General features: G+C 40.2%; 1 protein-coding gene across 2 annotated transcripts in view; it reads right to left on the bottom strand.

Annotated features, from left to right (window-relative positions):
- MKI67 (marker of proliferation Ki-67) overlaps positions 1-20757 on the bottom strand; it is a 35465-nt gene extending 14708 nt beyond the window's left edge. The window contains exons 1-11 of one of the 2 annotated variants that reach the window (XM_083616812.1): positions 20351-20757; positions 16464-16576; positions 14900-14981; positions 14692-14807; positions 12968-13037; positions 12320-12398; positions 10024-11463; positions 8033-8262; positions 4846-5581; positions 3964-4094; positions 2113-2305 (exon numbers count right to left, since the gene is read on the bottom strand). In XM_083616812.1, coding sequence (XP_083472938.1) covers positions 2113-2305; positions 3964-4094; positions 4846-5581; positions 8033-8262; positions 10024-11463; positions 12320-12398; positions 12968-13037; positions 14692-14807; positions 14900-14981; positions 16464-16555 — 3169 coding nt within the window. In that variant the 5' untranslated portion in view covers positions 16556-16576; positions 20351-20757. The remainder of the gene's footprint in view (positions 1-2112; positions 2306-3963; positions 4095-4845; positions 5582-8032; positions 8263-10023; positions 11464-12319; positions 12399-12967; positions 13038-14691; positions 14808-14899; positions 14982-16463; positions 16577-20350) is intronic. The other variant, XM_083616813.1, reaches the window with a different exon arrangement.
- Positions 20758-22939: the final 2182 nt, after the last annotated feature.

Genomic DNA, 22939 nt, shown 5'->3' with positions numbered 1-22939 from the left:
TTTAAAGTCTTAGCCTGATAAGCTCTCACTAGCTAGTTCAAATGATTTCTAACAACTAGAAATGGACCTTCAGTACCCAGCATACCCATTTCCCCGTTGCTGAGAATAGTAAAACAGAATTAAGCAAATCTAATCTAAATTAATTAATGATTATTTTTTTTTTATAAAAAAAAATAATCATTGTGGGGTGGGAGAGGGCGGAATTAAAAGACTAGTTCATAATGAAGACTAATATGAGTTTGGGAAATTACTAAATTCACATGCTTCCAGATTAAACAGGTAAATCGGGATTTTAGCAAAAGAGCAACTTTCATTCGGGGGCATTTAAAGCCAGTATTAGTATGATGAAATGACTGTGTATTTTTGGACCATTATATGATGGTATCACTACTGTATTACACTTGGTTTAGATATTGACCTACCTTTAAAATAATATCACAGTGCCATCTGTTGGCAAAGCTGAGAGTTGGTAAATTGGCATGGATAAAAATCTTACTATAGTCAAGAATGGGTAAGTTGCCAATGTTAAAAACCACTTAGTGCCTTATATTCATCACTTTCCTGTATGCATGTTCGCAATACAATTTTCTGGCAATTAGGGATTGCCAGCAGCTTTTATTTCTTAAAGTTTTACTGTACACCTAATGCTGTACTACAGACAAACACACACTATAGGTTTTACATACAATTTAAAAAATGCTAGCTATTAAATCTGCCCGGATTTGCATATAAAAATAGTTAAATGCAAGCTGAAAGCTTATTTTGATCATGGGATGACTGTTTCTGACTAACAGATGTGCTGTGTGAGGAAAAGCAACTAACTCCTAATCTGTTGTCACTTCCTCATGCCTGGGAGCAGAATGAACCAGAGCTAGAACTCGGATAATCTGGATGTGCCTAAGGATACTCAATTGGGAGCTTTGATTTTAGCAAAGGCCCAAAAGGGCTTTGCAAGATTATTCTCTCAGACTGCTCCCCCTGCTCCTTGCAGGTTGTGCATTCCTACAGCTCTGAGCGTCTTGCTGGGTTCAATATCACCTAGGGTTAGTCCAGTCCTAACCTTTCACTTCTAGAGGACTGGGAGCATATCAGAGTAGCATGCTGCAGTGAAACAAGAAGGCTATTGCCATCATGCCCTGCTTGTGGGCTTCCCATAGTGATCCGGTTGGCTACTCCGGGAAACAGTATGCTGGCCCAGAAAGCCTTTGGGTTAGCTCCAGCAGGTCTTCTTAAAAAGTTAACAAAACAGCACCAATCTATTTTATCCTTCCATTCACAGTTCTGTGGATCAAAGCCATAAGAAAGTCTTATAGCAAGTGTCATCTTAGGATGTGAACTTTCTCATGTGATAGGATAAATATATCTTAAGATGGCACTAGCAGCCAATGGTTTTTTAAGAAATATACCGTATTTTTCGCCCTATAGGATGCACTTTTTCCCCTTCAAAAATGAAGGGGAAATGTGTGTGCGTCCTATGGGGTGAATGCAGGCTTTCGCTGAAGCCTGGAGAGCGAGAGGCATCGGTGCGCACCGACCCCTCTCGCTCTCCAGACTTCAGGAAGCTATCCGCAAGCCTTGCGAGCCCGGCAGGAGTTCCCGCGGGCACGCAAGGCTTGCGGGCAACAGCCTGTTCTGGGGGCTGGGGGAGCTCGGGCTTCCCCCGCCCCCAGCCCCGCAAACAAGCTCCGGGAGCGATGGCAAGGTTGTGTCCTATGGGCCGGTGCGTCCTATAGGGCGAAAAATATGGTACTTGGAACTTTGTGACATACATGCACTTTCTCCATTACTACAGCTTTATCCTTGCAAAAACATAGATATGCTGAGATATATTGATTAGTTGAAGGGCACCAAGTAAGATTCATGGGTGAGCAGAGATTTAAACATAGGTCTTTCTGGCCCGTCACTGACTTAAACGGAATGCTACTTTGTACAAACTAGGTTTGATTTTGTTAGAACAGCATGTGTTTGTTTCAGACAGTAAAACCAACCAAGTTCTTTATATTACCAATCCAACCATTTTCCATGGGATGCAAGTGAACTCCTTATAGGCTTGCAAAATATTTCGTACTGTACAAGAAAAAAAATCATTTCACCAAAACACTAACAATTTACCTGTAAAACTTTCATTTAAGTCATCATGTTTCTTCAAAGGATAGTTGATCATCACTTTAGGGACTTGTACAGCAGCATTCACAATACTGGTATGAGCTTTTCCAATCACAATTGGAGCAGGGGAATTTGCATGGCCTGTAGTAAAGTGACCCTTGACTTTTCTTATTGGCGTTTTTAGCATGGAAACATTGTTCTGAAAACAAAATATACAATTAAACCTTTGAGTCTGATCACTGAGGCTCAGAGTGAATATAAGTCCTGGTGCTCGCAGCTCAATTACCATTTACTTCAAAGTTGGATACAGTTCTGAATGTCAAGTCCAGCATGCACAATAAATCCAAGCAAAAAAAACATAGAGCTCACATCTGGCCAGTCACATCTTGCCTCCCCAACAACATACTAAAAATTCTCAGTGCATTGTTGCACTGTTGCTTAGGGTGGCTTTTGCCAATTCTAAGTCATTTCCATCCTTTTACTTAAGTAGTACTGAGAAAAGATTGCAAAAATAGCATAGGAAATCCAATTTCGCATATCTTATTTGATAAAGTCCATTTATGTATGTATGTATTTAATATAGAGGTATTTAAGAATAAGAGTATAATAGTACAGAATGGCATTCAAACTGCTTAACATCCTGTAAGGCTACAAGAGTATTACACCCATATTACAGATTAGATGCTTGACAGAGTATGGCTGATCCAATGATTTCGTGGCTGAACTAAAGTTTGAACTGAACCTTCCTGGTTCATTACATGCTGTTAACTAACTACATTACATTAAGCAGCATGAACTCTAAAGGACTTAATTGTAATTGTAGTAGTTTGAATATAGAAAACTCACTTTATTCCTAAAGTAATCAAATAGTAATTCATAGTTTGAAATATTATAATACAAGAGGAAAGCTGTGTGAAAGGCACTTGAAAACTTTTCACTTGTGGCTACATTTCCTCTCCACATATGTATCTTCTGGCTCTTTCTCTCATTGCAAAAAGCTAATATTACATTGGAAATGCTTTAGAAGTGTCTACCCATCTACTTTCAGGATACTGGGTACTTGGTAATTGTTTGACAACAAACAGTAAGATGTAGTCCTGTTTCTCATGCGGAGATCTGCTTTGCATGTGCACAGACAATGTTGGCTAGAAGCCATTGTTCTTACAGATCATTCAGCCTGCTTTACTTAACCTACAAGCTTTTAAGTAGCAAATACGGCTCTTAAAACATTATTTCTTTTTGCTTGTGGGCCAGTGTGTGGGCAAGCCACTTTGGTTTGTGGACAAAACATGGTCTTGCTCCATCTACCAGACATTGCCTGCCTTTCTACAATTAGCAGCAACATCAACTTAGCAACTTATCCATAATTTTCCCAAGCCCAGTTTTAACCTACTTTACAAACTGCTGTGCTTTATATTACTCATATATACTCCAATGTGGTAATTCAGGCTGGTTTCATTATCCAAAAGGCATGCACACCAAGAGAACACATCTCTAAACGCAGAGTAGGGGGAAAGAATCTGATCTGCACATTTGCTCTGGAATTCCATGCAATTATTGGGGGGGGGGGCAAGGTGGAGGACATTTGAAGCTGCCTTATACAAAGCAGAACTATTGGTGCATCCATCCCAGTGATGTCTATTCTGACTTGATGGAATGGATCTCAAGTTGTCTAGAAGTGCCAGGGACTGAAACTGGTACTTCATGCATACAGACCATCTATCAAAAAGCTAAAGACCCTTCCCATCCCTGGTTTCAAAGAATTCCAGACTCTGGCATTTAATGACTGGAAAATGGAATGCTTCAATATATTTACTAAATGCAGGGTATTAGTTTTTATCACTGCTAGAGAATTACCTTTGATGGTTTTGTTGAGTTCTTCTTGGCTGACCTCTTCTTGGCTGATCTTTTAAGACCACATTTTGCAGCACTGCTTACTTGAGATTTTGGAACACCCTGTTTCACTATATCTGCCCAAGACTTTGCAACTGGAATGATAATTGTTCAAGATTGCTAGTTATTTCTATGCTTAAAACACATTTTTAATAAAACCAACATTTTCTAGATTTGTAGATTCATTTGTTCTAGTGCATTTTTAAGCCAGGGTTGTCAGCCTGATGCCCATGAAGGCTTTCATTGGTACCTCTGGACATGTGCCAATTCCAAGCTTTATTTTTTTTAATTAAAAAACCCACAACTGTCTAGCCCTCCCACAAATAGGGGACAAAATGTGCATGTATCTTCTAAGCCAGTGTTTCTCAAACTTGGTCCCATCATCCCTGACCATTGGTCTTGCTAGCTAGGGATTATGGGAGTTGTAGGCCAACAACAGCTGGGGGCCCAAGTTTGAGCAGTTTTTGTGAAATAAAATTGAGTGTGGTGTGACCACCTTGTATATTTTTCCTGGTACTGAGTAATGTCCCATTACAGCATTGGTGTGATCTCCACAATCAGGATTAGTAGGACCTAAATGACTTCCCATGGTTAGCATAAGATTTGAGGGTGGCTCTCTCTCCAATTCTGTGTTAAACCATGCTCCTCATTGTAGCCATTTTGTGTTACGCCACACATCTCTCATAGTAGCTATTTTGTGATGGGCACCCTCACTCTATCAAAATTCAAACTGTGCCCACTGATCCAAAAAGGCTGGTAAACCCTGCAGTCTTTTATAATACTATATACTGTATCTGATTGTTTTGTGGAACATCAAAAGACACTAACAAAGCAATAATGACAAACCTATCAAGTTGGCTTTGGAAGCACCACTTTGCCTTTTAGAGTGAATTACACCCATTACTCCACTTCTCCTACACAAAGAACTTCTTGGAGTAGCATTTTTGCTCCTCTTTGTTGAACGAGCAGCTTTGCATTCTTGAACAGTAGGTTCAGATGTCTTTACTTCAGTGAACTCTTCATCTCCGTTCATCTGACTGGAAAGAGCATCCTGTTCTTCTGAAGGTGGGCTGGTAACATGAGAAACTGAAAAGCGACCTCTTCTTTGGGGTGCCTCAAAAGAAAAAGTGGCTGGGGGCGAAGCAACCGGAGACCTGCGTGCTGGAGGCGAGGCAACCGGAGACCTGCGTGCTGGAAGCGAGGCAACCGGAGACCTGCGTGCTGCGGGCGAGGCAACCGGAGACTTGCGTGCTGCGGGCGAGGCAACCGGAGACTTGCGTGCTGCGGGCGAGGCAACCGGAGACTTGCGTGCTGCGGGCGAAGCAACCGGAGACCTGCGTGCTGGAGGCGAGGCAACTGGAGACCTGTGTGCTGGAGGCGAGGCAACTGGAGACCTGCGTGCTGCAGGCGAGGCAACCGGAGACCTGCGTGCTGCGGGCGAGGCAACCAGAGACTTGCATGCTGCAGGCGAGGCAACCAGAGACCTGCGTGCTACGGGCGAGGCAACTGGAGACCTGCGTGCTGAGGGTGAGGCAGCATTCTTAGATGAACTATTCTCATGCTGAACCCCTTCAGGGAAACTCTGTAGAGAAAGAAGAGGGATTTTTTAAAAAGTTAATACAAAGAACTTCTAATGAGATATCAAATGTGGCATAGCACATAAGCAGAACTTAAACTGAGACCTGAATTTGGGAATCTAGTGTACCACTTAGGTTTACAACCGTATCATACTGCAGTGGTTGAATGGATAAAATGTTCTCTATGTTGTCCTGAGATCCTTAAAAGAAGTACAGGATAGCAATTTGAAGTATAAATATCCACTTACAGATTTCAGTAGTTGCCCAGGAACTAAGTAGTTCTAACTGGTACTTCATTCAAGTGCATCTCCTTACTATAACATTTGTACAAGCTGGTTTGTTAAGACAAATTATTTTGGACATCTACATTGGCAACCGCGCCCCTATTATCTACAGAAAAGCATGTGAAGTTAGAGCTACATACTTTGACACACAAACTGTTAAGTGCTCCTTTTCAATTAACCATTCTTTCTTGGGTAAATAGGGATGAGAAACCTTTTGGTGTCCTGCAGGTAGCAGTGGCTTACCAACCCAACCCCCCCTTTGGCACCCATGAAATACCTCAGTAACTAGCTCATCAAAAATCCACAATAAGAAATAGCTTGCTCTTCTTGCTCAGTTTGTTTGCACTTAGCCAGCTACACCTATGAACATGTCCACATGTCACTGGATGCCAGGATTAAAGTATAAAGAGCTTCTTCCTGGGAGAGAATGCAGTAGTGGTTGGTGCATGTGCTCATTTCTTCACTAATGGGATGGCATGTCTGCATCATTCTATAATTATGTCTCTTTTTCCATACTTTTAGACTTAGCAGCCATTTTATAATAAAAAGCCAACCCGCGGCAGCCATTTTGTGATTAGCAAGAACAGCACTTTCTCCAAATTTAAGATGTGCTCACTGGTTCAAAGTTTGGCGACTTCTGGCCTAACTCTTATCAGCTCCAGTGAGTAGAGCCAATGGTTAATGATGATGAGAGCTATAATCCACCAAAATCTGGAAGGCCAGACACATGAAGAGGCCTAGGAAGAAACCACACAGACACACATCATGTCCTAGCCCAGAGAAAAGGAACCTTTTTGGATCCACAGGCCAGTCTAGTAGGCCAAATTTTACAAGTGTGCGGGGCCATCCTCCTGCTGAAATCACAAATGATGTCAAGGGATTTGGTGCTCTGAAACCCCAAATTTAAGACTTCAAAGCACTAGCAGGCAGCAAGGCACTGTTAAAAGCAACGTGTTTTTCCACATCATTTCAATAGTTGTTTCTTTGTAAATCCAGTTGCTGAAATGAAAGGAGGGACGCGACACCTGAACCAAGTAGGAACATCTTCGCTTTGCATCAGCCACTGGGTTCCTGCTTTGTGCACTGCTTCAAAGGCTCCCAACAACCAGATGATTGTTGGGTGCTTCGGAAGCGACTCAAGCTGGTTTGGCCAACTGCCTCCCTCACTTGTGGGCCAATGGGGAAGCCTGCAAGCCAAAATTGGCCTGCAAGCCAGAGGTTCCTCAAACCTGCCCTAGCCCTTCTCCTTAAATGAGAGCTTTCCTCCTTCTTTTTTAAAGGGCACTGGCAAGCCAAAATTAAGAACTTTTATTCAGTGAGAATGGACTGCATTCATTCAAGTAGAGATCTTTTCTGCTCATTTCTTTTAAATAAGATAAAACACTTCTCTTTGAGAGGCCTTCCTCAAACGAAGCACAGGACAGCACACAACATGATAAAACGAAATACAATCACTACAACTACTAAATAGAAAAACCACAATACAGAACAGTAACATCAAACTACTTGCTCCAACCCACGATGGAGTCATGTTGTCCCTTGCTGCAATTTTATTTATTTTTACTCATAATCCAACTTTTAATAAAAATGCCAGTTCTCAAGAGAGTTATTGTACAGCAGGTGAAAACAAGGGAGTGGGGCTAGACCCCACTCATCCCATGGTGGAAACAAGTCTTCCCTTGCTAGCATTTGTCAGGGAGCAAGACCCCTGAAGCAAATGGTCAAGCAACTGGAACTTGCTCAACCCACACTGGAAATAATATTTCCCTGCATTCAAGATCATAAAGCTGTCTCAAGGACACTTCATTTACCCTACTTGTAAGCCCCATTGGAAGGAATGGATAATATCCAATTATATTGTGGCATTAGAACAAATTTACTCTCAAGGGGGCCTTCTTCCCTGCACCCCAGCTCTCATGTGTCCACCAATCCTGCTTCAAAGTGTTTGGACCCTCTGGAGATTTGGTACGGGGGGGCATACAGAGCAACAGGGGAAGGAGTTTTCTTACACAATGTTGGATTTCACCCAATGGGACTTATATCTAAGTATGCATGTACAGGATTGTTAGAAAAAAACACACACACACACACACACACACACACACGAAGAATGAGAAGCAGAAGACTTGATCTGGGTGCTTTTGAGGCATTTCAGTACAGAAAATTATTTACCTTGATTCGAGATTGTCTAAATTTCAAAACCGCTCGAGGCGAGTTTCCAAATGGCAAGCTCAGTCGTGCTGGAGTTGCACCTCTTTTAAGTGGTGAGTTTGGAGGTAAGCGTTTATCAAACAGTTCAGGACTCAAGTGCCCACCAAAGGACACCCTCTTTCTCTTTCCAAGAGGCTGAATTAATATGTCAGGTTCTTCGTCCTTCCGCTTTTTAGGTGATTTCTTAACTTCTACAAAAGAGCAAAACATACCAAATTCAATATACCAACTTACAAAGCTAATCAGAAGGTTGATTCATTTTAGGTAATTTATCTAAAAGAAAGACAGAAGAAAGTTATTCTGAATTCCAACATAAATATTAAGCTCCAATCACAAAGGGAGTAAAAGGTAAAAGTAAAGGACCCCTGGACAGTTAAGTCCAGTTGACTTCAACTATGGGGTACGACGCTCATCTCCGCTTTCATGCCGAGGGGGCCAGCATTTGTCTGCAGACAACTTTTCCAGGTCATGTGGCCAGCATGGCTAAACCACTTCTGGTGCAATGGTACACCACGACGGAAGCCAGAGAGCATGGAAATGCCATTTACCGTCCCACTGCAGTGGTACCTATTTAACTACTCGCGCTTGTATGCTTTTGAACTGCTAGGTTGGCAGGAGCTGAGATAGAGCAATGGGAGCTCACCCCGTAGCACTGATTCAAACTGCTGACCTCATGATCGGCAAGAGGTTTGGGGGTTTCAGAATGTAAAGGTAGGCTGTTGTTGATTTTTGTTTACTATGTTAAATAAGCAGGATTACTTGATAGCAGGGACAGACTAATTAATGAAATCTATTGGATTTGTCCAAAAACATGTAAAAAGATAAGTTTTCAAATTGCCTTGATATTGAGGTATTTTGTACGTTTACCTGCAATGACGATGCTTTAGGTTATAGGAAATACTTTTAAAGTGTGAAATACTTTAAGCTGACATGGAACTTGCTAATAAACAATAATAATAAACAAATATTATTATTGGAACCAAATGGAGAATGAGGTATCCTATTCAAACTTGTAGTTGGCTAAAATAAGGAACACCACAGAAACTGATATAATGACCAAGAAGATACAGTTAAGTGATGAAAAAGATTTTTTTCTTCTGTGAATTGGTTACTACATACTGAGTGTCAGTATAATTTGAATATTATTTATTGTTAATTCATTGTTTTCTGAAGTGATAACTAAAATTTCATCTTTTATGTATTTGCACCAATTCAAGAGCACTGGAGATTTTTTTCTGTGCATACAAAAACCTGTCACAAAAGATTGCAGGTCTTTTGGACCCCCCTGATTAACTTTTAGTCTAGGGCATGGATAGGCAAACTAAGGCCCAGGGGACAGATCCGGCCCAATTGCCTTCTTTTGGAAAGTCATACCAACAGAAACCTATTTTTTCTTTTAAACCATAGTCACTTTGAAGCAAATCATCCCCCCCCCCCCAGTATGCCCTTAAAGAGGTCTCTTGGACCTAAATACAAGACTGATAGTGTCAGAAAATGAGTGTATGATAACACTTCAGTATCAAAATAGTAAGGATACTTTCTGTTAAAGTAAGATTTTAAAAACAGAACTAGTAAGAGATAAAAATTGAGTTTTTGTAGTTTTTTCTTCTTCATTACTATTAAGGAATTTTCCTTTGTAATGTTGGTTGTCTATATTTATATGTACCTGTTTATATGTACCTGTTTAAAGCAAAATAATATATATATATATATAGAGAGAGAGAGAGAGAGAGAGAAATCTGTTGGGGGTTATTTTTAGTGCACTATACTTCTCTTAATCGTAGTAACCAAATTCCTTTGGTATTCATACAAGTTTTATAAATAGAATAACCAACAGACTTCGAATAAAATTACATAAAGAGAGCAAAAATTACAAGTTCAAGAAAAAGTCACGACAAGTTTCTGAAACAATCTCAAAATGATAGTCTTAGGCTTGTACTGCAAGTACTTACCTGACTTTCTTTTTATAGTAAATGCGCTTGTCGCATTCAGTTCTGAAGCAGTCTCACCCTCTGCTGGCACTGGTACATTACTTTCATGACCTGGTATATAGTGTTTATTATCAAAACTCTGGTTGTGGGCCTTCATCGTTGGTTCTTTTATTTTATCATCCTCCTCCTGGAGCCAGTTTCCCTCTTTTTCAGGTGGCTGGTTAGGTGTGCACATGCAACCTGTTCCAGAAGTATCTACAGGAACTTCTAATGACTCCTCTGAATTGATATGCATCTGCTCTGTAGAAAAATGCCCATTTAAAAAGTCTTCATTTTGCTTAATGCTCCTCCGGGGGCTTTTACTGTTACGACAGCGAAATGAATAGGCAATCATTCCAGAGTTTCTATCTTTTTGTGTGTTGTTCATAGAAATCTCATTTGTTGCTTTCAGAGTTTGCATTGGTTCTATGGCCAGCACTTCATTCTTGCCTTTTATTTTAAAAAACTTTTCTGTCGAGGCAACAAAATCAGGCTCCGTTGCACTAACATTCATTGAGCACTCTTCAATTTCAGAAGAGGTTTCTGTGGAATTCTTCAGTTCAATCAATGAATCTACCTGTTGCATTCTAGATTTTGAAGAACGTCTAGATTTTCTAGAACGTGGACTAGAATAAGTTTGAAAACTCTCTTTATTAGACTTTGGTATGGACAAAATGCTTTCAACCGATCTGCAAGTATCTGTTAAGTTAGCTTTGATTTCCACATCAGCTGTCTTTGTTGGCTCTTCTTCTGACTTTTCAGGGTGCCCTGCTCTATCTGCAGGTTCCAATGATACTATGGAACATGATTCATGGAAATACTTTGCACTTTGTCTACTTGCTGTTAGATTTGTATCATTACTTGCATTTTTAATCCCTTCAGTTCCATCTAGTTCATTCTCTTCTGCTTTCTGGAAATTTAACTGATTGGTGCCTTCACTTTCTTGCTTCCGTTCTGCAGCATAACCTTGAAGACCCAAAGATGATCTTTTGGATCTGTTCCTTTCAACAGATCTTAGATTTGATATCACACTGTTTATTTCTTGACTTTTAATATAACAAGAATGTTCAAATTCATTCCAAATTACACCTTCAGTCTTCTTAGTTTGACCAGTTTCAGATATCCTGTGTGGTATCTGAGATGCAGCTTCTTCCAAGGTATCATTACCATCTTTTCTGGCTAAGTGTTCTTCTTTTGACTGCAGAAATGTTTCATTGCTAACATCTTTCTCTGCTATTTTTGTATCAGGTTTGTGCTTCACTAATTCATAAAGTTCGCTAAAAGGAGACATTTCGTTTTTCCTTTCTGAACTGAAGGTTTTGTATGTAGATTGGGGTGTGCCATACTGTCCAGTAATAAATTCTTGAATTTTTGTCTTGTCACTTTCATTAGTATTCCGATTTTCCCAGTCAAGTTTCTTTTCTAAGAAGAGATTTTTAAAAGAATACATTTTTAAACAATGTGTTCTTTAAAAGTATTTCTATTTTTGGTATAATGCTTAAGTTAGATGAAACAGTGTTACCAAATTCTACAGTCAGTTAAGGTTCTGATCATAGGGCAAATATATTTTTGAGGAATTAAGTAAAATCAACAACACCTGCTTCTACATAGAAAATAAGATTTAACATAAAAGTCCTGAACATACAGCTCAGACATTCACAAATGCACTCATATGAAGCTACTTTGCAACCGATACTGAGAATAGCATGCCCATAGTGAATGGACTCTTAAAACTTATCCGTGTATGCAATAGACTCACACTCACTCTCTCTCTCTCTCTCTCTCTCTCTCTCTGTGTGTGTGTGTGTGTGTGTGTAAAAAAGTACATTGACAAACATCAACATAATCTGTAATATAAATTTAAGATTTATCTACTTGTGAACTCTAATCATAATCCAGAGCAAACAAAAAAAGTGGCTGTCTGAATACCAGTTCCCGCTTCTTCTCTTTTGCCATGCCTGGAGCAGCTGGCAATACAACCTGCAGTGGAACTGGCAGGAAATAGAACTGGAAGGGGTTTTTTCAGCCTACAAGGTGTATTCTCTAAAATATTTTGCTTCCTGCTACTGGAGAGATGGGTGGAGACAACCCATATCAAGGATTACATTCATCCCTACAGGAGAAACTAATTCACCAAATCTTGCTTCATCTGTTCCCTCCTACAGCAGAATCCCAGTAAATGCTTTGATTTCAACTACTATGTATCTGTTTATGTAGCTTTACATTTTCTTGCCATTCAAGGCCTAACGGTGGTAAATAAGCTAAAATGACTACCAACCAGAAATCTGAGGACTTTTAGATTCTGAATTCTGACAGTGCAACAACTCCTCCTGTTCTTCCTGCAGAATATGAAGAACCTGTAAATTTGTACACAATGTATCAGATCAATGAATGTTTTATTTGTTTTAGAAGTTCACAAAATTGTGCCTATGGAAAGTATTAATTGGTTTATTTTTGAAGTAAATATTTATATGGTATCGAATAATTTAACTGAGTAGATTTCACTAGAACCCTCCCCCCTAGCCTAGTTCCATTTATTCTTAAGAAAAAGCTTCAGCTGTTTATTTATCTTCACCCCCTAAACTAGGAGTAACAGCTATCTTGAAAATAATCTATCATCTCTGAATACAGTTGTTCTTGCATAATCATTAAAAAAATATGATATGAAAATGTGCTGTTAAAAGAATGCTTCCAAAACATCTATTAAAAGCATACATTCTCAGTAATATATTACTTTGGAGAGAAGAGTGCTGGCATTAAAACGTTTCTGTGAATACAGTTGCCATCCACACATAAAAAAGGGAGACCCTACATCTGCAGGTAAAAAACCCACTTAAGGAGATCGGGAATATGGAAACCTATAGCTACATATTTCATTCAGTCCAGCAAAATGCAAAGGTGCATTTCATTGTATTCATGAAGTTACCTGTAATGTTTCATTCTCTTGAGACCTGGAACTCCTCTTCCGTGGAAGTAATGAAGGTGGATATTCAAACCTGTTTAAAGGTATTAGGTAGGCTTAATATTGATTTGTTTATCCCACTGATGAGCTAAATACCCCGGCTGCAAACCAGTTGTTGAAAACTCTTTGGGCTGGATAATGCAAAGAAAGCACCAGCCTTAACAGTCATAGAGCCAAACAAGAAGTGTAAGTAGCAACAAATTGAGAAACAGTCAGGGAGGTGAATAAAGGAGATGAGTTCTGGGATCAGGCTTGGCTATGAGACAGTCAGTTTTGGCTGCCTGAGACCTGACCTTTACAGAGAGCAGGACAAGGGGACTGTGACGTTGCTCTTGCTTCTTGACTCTTGTGCAGCTTTCAATACCATTTCCCGTAGTATCCTCCTGAACTGACTCAGTGGAATGGACACTGGTATCACTGTGTTACTGGGCTTCCATTCCTGCAGTCCTGAGAACAGCACCGGAAGAGTGCTTTATGAATCTCTGACAGTTATGTTATGGAGTACCTCTGGGTACAATTGTATCCCCCAGTGCTATTTAAAATCTATACAAAGCCACCAGAAGCCACATGGAGCCTGGACCTGTGCCCGGACACAGTGGTGGGACAGATGAGGGAAAATAAGCTGAGGTTGAATGCTGCCAAGGTGGAGGCACTATAGGTGTCTGGATCCCATGTGCAATAAACTGATCAATTACGTGCCATGGATGGGGTTACACTTCACCTGAATTAGCTGGTATGCAATTTGGGGGTGCTTTCGGATCCAGCTTTGTCAATGGAAGCCCAGGTAACCTCAGTAGTTCATGCATTAATGATTTCAAAGCTGGATTACTGCAATGCACTGTAAGTAAGTTTCACTTTTACTGACCCAGAAACCGCAGTTAATGCAGAATGCTGCAATACAGTTGCTGAAATGATTGGGATCCTATCAACATATAACACCTCTGCTCAGATATCTACACTGGCTGCCAGTTTGTTACCAGGCTAAGTTCATGGTGTCACTATTAGTATACGAACCCATAACAGTTTTGGACCACTTTACCTGTGGCATCACTTTACCCCATATACTCCCCATCAACCACTTCTATCGGCAGAACTGACACAGCACAACATACGTAATACTCATTCCGCAGTTACAAAACCACAATTTCTTGGTGTTGCAGCACCTATACTTTGTAACTCTCTACCTACTAATATCAGATAGGAGTCTTGACTGTAGTATTTTCAATGCCTGCTTAAAACATGTTTAGGCTAGCCTACGCAGACAAGTTGAATGATGCAATGCATTTTAATCTCCCTTTGTTTACTGACGATTTTAATTATCTTTTTAATGCTTTTAAATACCTGTTTTTAACTGTCTTGTACTGATAATTTTAACATATTCTTTTTTATAACCGCTTAGAGGCTTTACTACAATCAAGCAGTATATAAAAGTTGTGAAATACAGGTGGTGACCATTTTGCATGCGTCCAATTGATGTGTGGCCTTCCATGCATGCCATTTTCTGACCCAGAAGGGGATGGAATGGGCTTACACACAATATGACTCAAAATGCAACCTCTGCACAAAGGAGTTGCCTGAACATAAAATAAACTCATTAAAAATTCCAATGACTTGACCCAACCTAGGCAACGTGACAAGAGTAATTTTATTTAAGTAGATCCATAGCTGTGTATAGCATTGTTACCTACCTGAAAGAACGATCAATAATAGTGAATACATCTCCATGCTTTAAGTACGTAGGCTGCTGAAAAGTATTTCCATTGAGTTCTGTTGGGTTTGCAGGACTTAAGTTAAACAAAGTTGCCTAAAAATAGATTAAAAAATATTCAGCTCAGTCAATTAAGAAAGGTCCAAGAGACACTCAACAAATCAATACAAAAAAATTAGAAAGCATACCTCCTTATTTTCATTGACTTCGATTTTACAATGTTCTTTGGAAACCTGAGGCAGCTGAATTCTGATGTCACACTCTCTTTTCCTTTAAATATAATCATGCAGTTTTCAGATTAACATTTGTATATTACGCAGAGATAAAGGGTTTTTTTATATTAAAAATGCCATAATGCTACTATTCAAATATTAGAAAAATTATAAAGACAAACTATGTAGTATTATGAAAACTGAACTTGTTTTAACTGAAAAAACCACTAATGTTTACTGTTGGCATGCCATAAACCAGAGATGGCTAATCAATTCAGGGTCTAGAGCCACACTGGTCCAGGGTAAACCATAATATCTACATGCCAAAGCAAGCATGCCCAAAGTGTAAATGTGTCCATGGCTAGAATTGCAGTTCGCAAGCTGCCTTCAAAAAGCTTTTATATTCTATCAACACTATTTAAAATCCTTTTTTGATAAGCTGTTATTATTTATTAAATTCTGTAAAATATAAATATATACATAAGAAAGAATGCATTTTATGGATCAGAACAGGGGACCTGTAGAACTGGTCGATGAAGAAATAGTATTTTTTTAAATGGACAAATTGGAAGGTTACAAGGGCAGGGCACAAAAAACTTTCTGGGGAACTATATATGGCTCACAGGCTATGGGTTGGCTACCTCTCTCTGCCATAAACTTTCCCCTGCCTTCATTAAATATGCACTTGGCCACTGATTCCTATTCACATAGATACTTGGAGAAAAGATACTCTAAATCAGAGCAACACCTGCACCCAATAAAACCCTCCAAAGATATGAAATGATAAACATAATGTTGCCGATATCGCTTGCTTATGTAAAACATAAAGGCTGAATAACTATTGGAGTTAATAAAGTTCAACCGTTCAGAGCAGGTTGTACACTTCAAAAATTTCTCTAGAGTTGAAAAAGAGCTCTCTCTATTGACTTTTATGTACAGTGAACTTGAAGCTGACAAGCGAAACATTAATTCGAGAACATCATAGATGCTTATATCTCCAAAAGCAAGTGAATGTTGCTCCTCTCATTTGACCCACTGAAAGCACGCTATTAACAACTTTTGTCCACAAAAATATTATAGCTTCACTTGAGTTTCAAAACTGTGAAGAAAAATTAAATTTAAACCCAAAAGTAAAGACAATTTCCTATCTACTAGCTCTCAAAAAGGTCCAATTTACATCAGTGTGCAAACCTAAAATGTGCACATTGATGCAGGGCTTAGGCATGTTGACAATTTAATTGACATCTTAAGCAAGCAGGCACGCACACATCCCCAGAAAGGGCACAAAAAGGGGCAAATACAGCCCTAAAAGAGCGAAAACAGCAAAAATAGTGTCTAGCCTTTGCAAGTGCAGTACCAGGAGCCTTTTATGCCTATGGAGAGTTGAGAGTTTAAGAAGGTGCCTTGGAACGTAACCTTCGTGTAAATGGGAGTTTCCTGTAGCGAAGATTTTACTGTTTCACTTTGTGAAAAGAACAGTTCAGACAATTAAACATTCAAAAGCTGTATTTCAAAATACCTTCCAATAAATAAGTCTTACCTTCCAAACAAACAAGAGTTTCTAGTCAGCGGAAAATGAGTTCCATCACTCCCATTCTTTTTAATGACAACAATTTTCCCAAAAAGTGGCATTTTCTCATCTGTAATTCCTACCTGTAAGGATTGAATATTGAGAACTCAATAAAACTTTACCTAATTACAATTTATGATGAGCACCTTTCTAGTCAGACAATAAACCAAGAGAATTACAATTTTCTTACACTTTTCTTAAACCCAGATTATCATGAAACTGTATGTAAAAGCCCTTTATCAGGTCTATAGCTACAACATACAATGCAAATTACATTATATAATACAGGAGACACATACAAGTGTACTATTTGTACATGTATACTGTTTTGCTGCTCATTAACACTAGCTCCTAAAAAAAATTTAACTAATTTCTCAGTAACATGATCGAAGTCATAGGTGTACAAGTAATTTGAACAAGACATCTTTAAAATTAATGAATGTATTATGGCATTAGCTTTCATGGAATACAGTGCACTTCATCAGATGCACAGAGTGAGATCCTCAACTGTCAAAATATTGCACACATGGGTGCTGTTGGGGTGGATGGGTATAATGTAACCAGAAAGGCCAGAGAGAATGCAGGGAAAATAGAGACAGTGAAAATTACATAAATAACAATGATAGTTCACAGAATCAGTTGTGAATAATAGACATCCTGACATTTGTATACCAATTAACTTGTATGTTTTGTTAACATTTCATTTAGTACTACAATATGTTTACATAGAGCTGCCCTTGAAGCCAGTTCAGAAGTTCCAATTGGTGCAAAAATGCTCCCACCTCGCTATTCAGTAGCAAAACTACGGTAGATACAATATTGTGACAGCGCTCTTGAAACAGTTTTGCTGGTTACTTGTTTGCCAGCATGGCCTGGATACTTAAAAGAGCACCTTTCCCCATTATATTCCAGCCTGTGCTTTGAGATCTGACAGAAAGGTCCTTCTTATAGTTCTATTTAAAACCAAGACTCAAACAACAAGACCTTAAGAAGAGCCTGCTGGATCAGGCCTTCAGGCCTATTGACAACCTAATCTAGCATCCTGTTCTCACAGTGGCTACCCAGATGCCTGTGGGAAACCCACAAACGGGACCTGAGAACAACAGAACCATCCCATTCTGTGGTTTCCAGCATCCTGCTTCTGGAAGGGACTCATGTTATGGTTCCCCGATTACAGAATTGCCTTCCACCAGAAATACGTTGGTCCTCTTTGCTGGTGTCTTTATGTCATTTACTCTGCTTGGCCTTTGGAGGTCAACTGCTCCTACTGTTGCTGAGTTATAAGATGTGTCATTGCTAGTTTAATGATGGATGTTCTACTGTTTTTATTATGAATTGTATACAGTGCTAAAAATTAACCAGGCACTAGGCATCTCCACCATCTGGAGGTGCATGTCTGGGGATCATTGGATCTAGACTGTTTTCATACAGTAACACTCCATCCTGTAGAATTCCATTGGTTATATTTTATCTAAACAATCGGGAATGAATTTCTGGAAACAAAATGCTTGTCAGACTGCAGCCTGAGCAGGAGCAGTTACCATTAAGAAAAAGAGGTTGGAATAAGCCAATATACATGTGGACTTTTCTTCTTCAAGTTCTCAAAGCTCAAGGTTGTCATCTGAACTATCCAGATGTTTAACTGATAATCACAGCCCATTGTTTGAAAAATAAGACTTTGAGCTGTCTTGCCAAAAAAAATATATCTGAGTTTCTAACACTGATTGTATACCATCTTAGGAACTTCATTTAAATAAATAAATAAAAAAATCTTTGCCTTACTTTAGCCCACAAGTGAAAAAAAGAAACTCTTGATATATAGTTTCACATTGCAAGTCTGAATAAAGTGTCCTTATTACAGGATAGCCAGTTTATTATCATTTACAATGTCCTGGGAGACTGGAATTGCCCCCCAACAGTTTTTAATATTGTAATTTTTGATGAGACTAAATTTATTCTTTTGCATAGCAACTGGCCTATTTGTAGTATGTATGCAATAATCCACTAACAATGCTCTTAATCATTCTACATATAAAGTTGTTCTAGTCCTCTTAATCAATTCCAATAATTTGTCAGAGAAAGTCTGTCATGTACATGAGCAGTTTATCTTGAATCCATAGGACACTGAAACCACATGTCTCCTCCTCATGTGAATCACTAACTGATTTCCAGGTACTGTACTATACAGATATATAAATGCATCTATTTTACTGTCTACCCCATACAGTACTGTCAAAGCAATAACGTTTACATTCTGCATACACAATAGAGGAGCTGTACAAATCAGCAACTACACTTTCACACAAACAGTTGTACTTACAATGAGACAGCCTGTTATTGTGTTCATGGTTATATGTGAACAAGCCTACAGGCATTATGTATACATATTTGAATATTGCAGTTGCTGCTGCTTTTTGTGAAACAGCTTCATCTGCATACACAACTGGAAGAATAGTCTGGCTTTGCAACTATTTTGTTCCATGTTTCCACCTCATGTGATTGGTTTACTAACAAGTACATTTCCTTCAGAAACATTTTCGTTTTTAAAAAAACCCCAGAAACTTTAGGATGGTAACTGTAGATACATTAATGTGTGGTATGGATACCAACATAGTTACAATATTTTTATACAGTACCACAGCAAAGAGGCAGGTGGCACCTTTTTTAAAGTAGAAATACCATGTTCTGTAGAAAGCTCATTTAATTTAAAATGGTCTCAACAGAATTACATGAAGCAAAAAAGTTTCAGCAGAATAAGCAACAAAGACATTGAAAAGTCAGGTATGCTGGGATTGCCAACTCAGTTATGCAATTGTTCCCAAAAGATTCAATCAAACAAGGTAAATCAGATGTAGCCAACGAAGTGCCCCCTCCCCAAACTGTTCTACTGTACTACAACTCCCATCATGTCAGACTATGCTGGCTGAGGCTGATGGGAGTTGTAGTCCGACTACGAATATTTATTCTGTACAAAGCCACCCTGCAGCATTTTGCTGGAACCCGATTTTCCATAAGAGAGATACTCTGTGGATGCAGCGCGCTCCGGAAAGGCGAGAAAGGCGCGCATTTCAAACACACCTCGCGACCAGTCTTGTGGAGATGCCCCCGTTCCTCACAAAACAGTGGTCTAATACGAGGGGAAACCACCTATTCGCAGCTCTCGCCACCAAGTTAGCCAGGCCTGTGCTGTGAACAGTGCCGGATTTACGTATAAGCTAAACAAGCTATGGTTTAGGGTCCCACTCTCTTGGGGGCCCCCCAAAAAAATTAAAGGAAAAAAACCTGGATGTACATTTCCAAAATATAAGATGATAAAACAAATAAAATACAACCTATATACAGCAACAGTGGCAAACGGCTTTAGATACCTATTAGGTCCATAAATTACCATGTAGCATATATTCCAACACAAAAAAACAGCGGCAATTTGTTGTTGACAAAGGACAGCTGGACATATAAAGGGCCCCATTATTGTCAGTAGCTTAAGGCCTCATCAAACCTAAATCCGGCCCTGGCTGTGAAGGCTCAGTCTAAGGGGAAACTAATACCTGCCAAATTTCACTGATTCCCCTCAATGACACCCTCATTTCCCCCCAACGTTTCTGTCTCTCCTACGCACAACACAGAGAGGGACGGTTTTTTTTAAAAAAAAGAGGCCGTTGGACCAACTCACTCGCTTTGCTGGCGCAACCGCTCGGCCCCAAGAGAACGGCCCCCAAGCAAGCCTTAGCACCGCCGGTCGTCGGATGGTCTTTCCCCCATTGCCAACTTCTCTTTCTCCCCCCGCGCCCGCAATAAGCGTCTGGGTCGCGTGCGCCCCCCCCCCCAGGTCCCCACACGGGCTGAACGTCTCTTACCTGCGCGCGCGTCCTCCGCCACGAGGATACGCAGGACCCTCTCACGCTCCCCTTCTCTCCCCCCTAACAGACCTAACCGAGTGACAAACTCGCACGCGCGCGAGCGCCTAACTCCTCACTTAATTCAAATCCCCGCTCTGACGTCGTCACTTCCGTAGTGCCGGCGTAAATTTCTCCTCACTCCAGGTCTGTATCTCTCCGCCACGCAAAACTTTGCCGCCTTTTCTTTTAACTTAGTTGTCCCCTGCCCCTACCCCACCACCACTCCCACACTGAACTGAGCTTTTTGGGAGGCGGGGGGGGGAGCGGGCTGTGTGGGGACTACTTCTGAATGGTTTCCGCGGAAGCATAAATATGGCGCAACGTTTTATCAGATTTACTTTTTAAAACGACGCGCGGTGGATTCTGATTGGAGAACGCGGGATGACGCGGGCAGGAAAAACGATCCAATGGGGAACCCAGAAGGCCGTTCAATTTTTAACAGACGTTTAGGAGAAGCGCCGTGCGCGTTTAGCTCCTTCGCTTCTCGCGCCAAGCGGCGGAGGCGGGAAAAGGGCTCCCGCCTAGGGGACAGCCGTAGTGCCGCTTACCTGCGAGTAAGCGCCTCTGAACTCGAAGTCTTCTCAGTAGGCGTGGTTATGAGGGTGCCGTCCGTCCTCTGTTCTGAGGTGCTGCTTAAAAATAGCACAACAGGATGTATATAATAACTTTTGAGTGCTTATGAAGCAGCTGAAGAACTTCCAAGTACAATGATTGAATTTTAAGAAAAAGAAAGAAACGAACAGCCGGCTTTGCATTTGCATAGGTTATTGTATTTTAGTGTTTTGTTGGAAGCCGCCCAGAGTGGCTGGGGAAACCCAGCCAGATGGGCGGGGTATAAGTAATAAATTATTATTATTATTCTCCCCCCTACCCTATTTTCTTTTTCTGAAAATGGAAAAACTTGCCAGGTGCAGACACGCCCCCTAAATTAATGGAGGATGGGGGGGCACCCTCGTGACTACACAGGACAGGGGTGTGGAAACTTGGAGAAGACCCCTCGGTCCCTAGGAGTTGGATCCTATGATACAGGATCTGTCAATTGCAGTTCCACACAAGGAACTCTCAAGTTCTCCAGTTTAGCATCTCTTTTGTAGGCAGCCCGTCCCAAGCCCATGCAACTGCTAAAGCTTGCTTTTCACCATCCCAACTCCCATCTCTGAAAAACCCTTTCTCCTAGGCAGTCCCACTGTACACCTGCTCTCATCTTCACCCCCATGTCCGTGCCTCCCCCCAATTTTTTCTGCAAGATCGCTGCAGTGGTGAACTCCATGGTGAAAGCCTTCTGCAGCTTTTCAATCATACGTAAATGACATGTCAGAAACAATTAGCTACTTTTACTTACAAAGAGATACGTCTAAAACATACCTGGTTTATTTCAAAAACATATTTGAAATTTTAGCTCAGAAAGGGGAGAACGTGTAAATACATTCTACATTTATAAAGAAATGCTTTCTACATTTTTGCAACCGGGGATGCATGGGAGTCTTCTGAATTTCTAAAGGTAGGAGTTACTCTCGAGCATTATCTTTGGCATTTAACATAATCCTTCCTGCTACCGTCAAATACCGGTGCTTAAGATAATTACAGTATTTTCCTGTGCCTTTGTGTGCTGGTTTGACTTTTTCTTTTCTGTTTTATTTTCTTTTTCTTTTGCAAAGTAGCCTCTTGTTTCCCTGGACAATATATGAATGGGAAGTGAATGGGAAGTTGACTCCTTTGTTACTTAGTTTCAATATTTATCTAGATTGGGAATCTCCTTCTGATGCAGTAAGTGAAAGTGGTGCTGAAAGAAAAAGTATTTTATAAATAGCATACTCGTAAGCTTTCCACCAAAATAGAAGAGATGTCCATCTCAAAAGAGTCTTAATGCAAAGATTTTTGTATCTTAGTTTGTGGTCCAAGGAGTAGGGCCTCTTGAACCTTTAGGCTGGCTGTTCTAATTTCATCACATTTCTATTTTTAATATGAGCAGAATCTTGTGAGTTAGCTTGTTGAGTTTGAGAAGGTTAAACTCAGTTGATGGATGTTGTGTATATTTTGGGTGCTTGCTAATAAAATATCTGTTCTAAGTTGCTACATCAAATCTGGAACTTCATGCAGAACCAGGAGTGAAATACATTGCAAAAAAGTACTATGGAATATTTGAGGACTCCACATCCTTTCTCTCTCTCAAATGAGGCAGTTGAGGAATGCAAAAGGGATAAGTTTCAGGATAACAAGAAGGGAGAAAACACTGAAAGGGGTGGGGGGGAGTGGCTGCTTTAAACCTTCCACCCCTAATTTACTAAAATTTCTGCTGGTGTTTAAAGTTACCATTTTCTTCCCAGTTTCCTCCATCTCTGCTTTACTCAAACTTCCACCACTTTAAACCACTGCTTTCTGCCTCTCAGTGTGCCTCCCTTCCTCACTCCCATGCTGCTGTTGTGCAGCCTGCCTTCACATTTGCTCCTCTATCCTGCCCTGACTTCATTCAAATCCAGGTCTGTGATGTGGCACTGCAAACCTCCAGTGGGGGCTGTTTGATAACATTCTTACATTTATATTATA

This window comes from Podarcis filfolensis, assembly GCF_964270895.1.
Source record: "Podarcis filfolensis genome assembly, chromosome: 5".
In the NCBI taxonomy this organism is placed as follows: domain Eukaryota; kingdom Metazoa; phylum Chordata; class Lepidosauria; order Squamata; family Lacertidae; genus Podarcis; species Podarcis filfolensis.
This window is presented reverse-complemented; position numbering and strand designations above follow the sequence as displayed.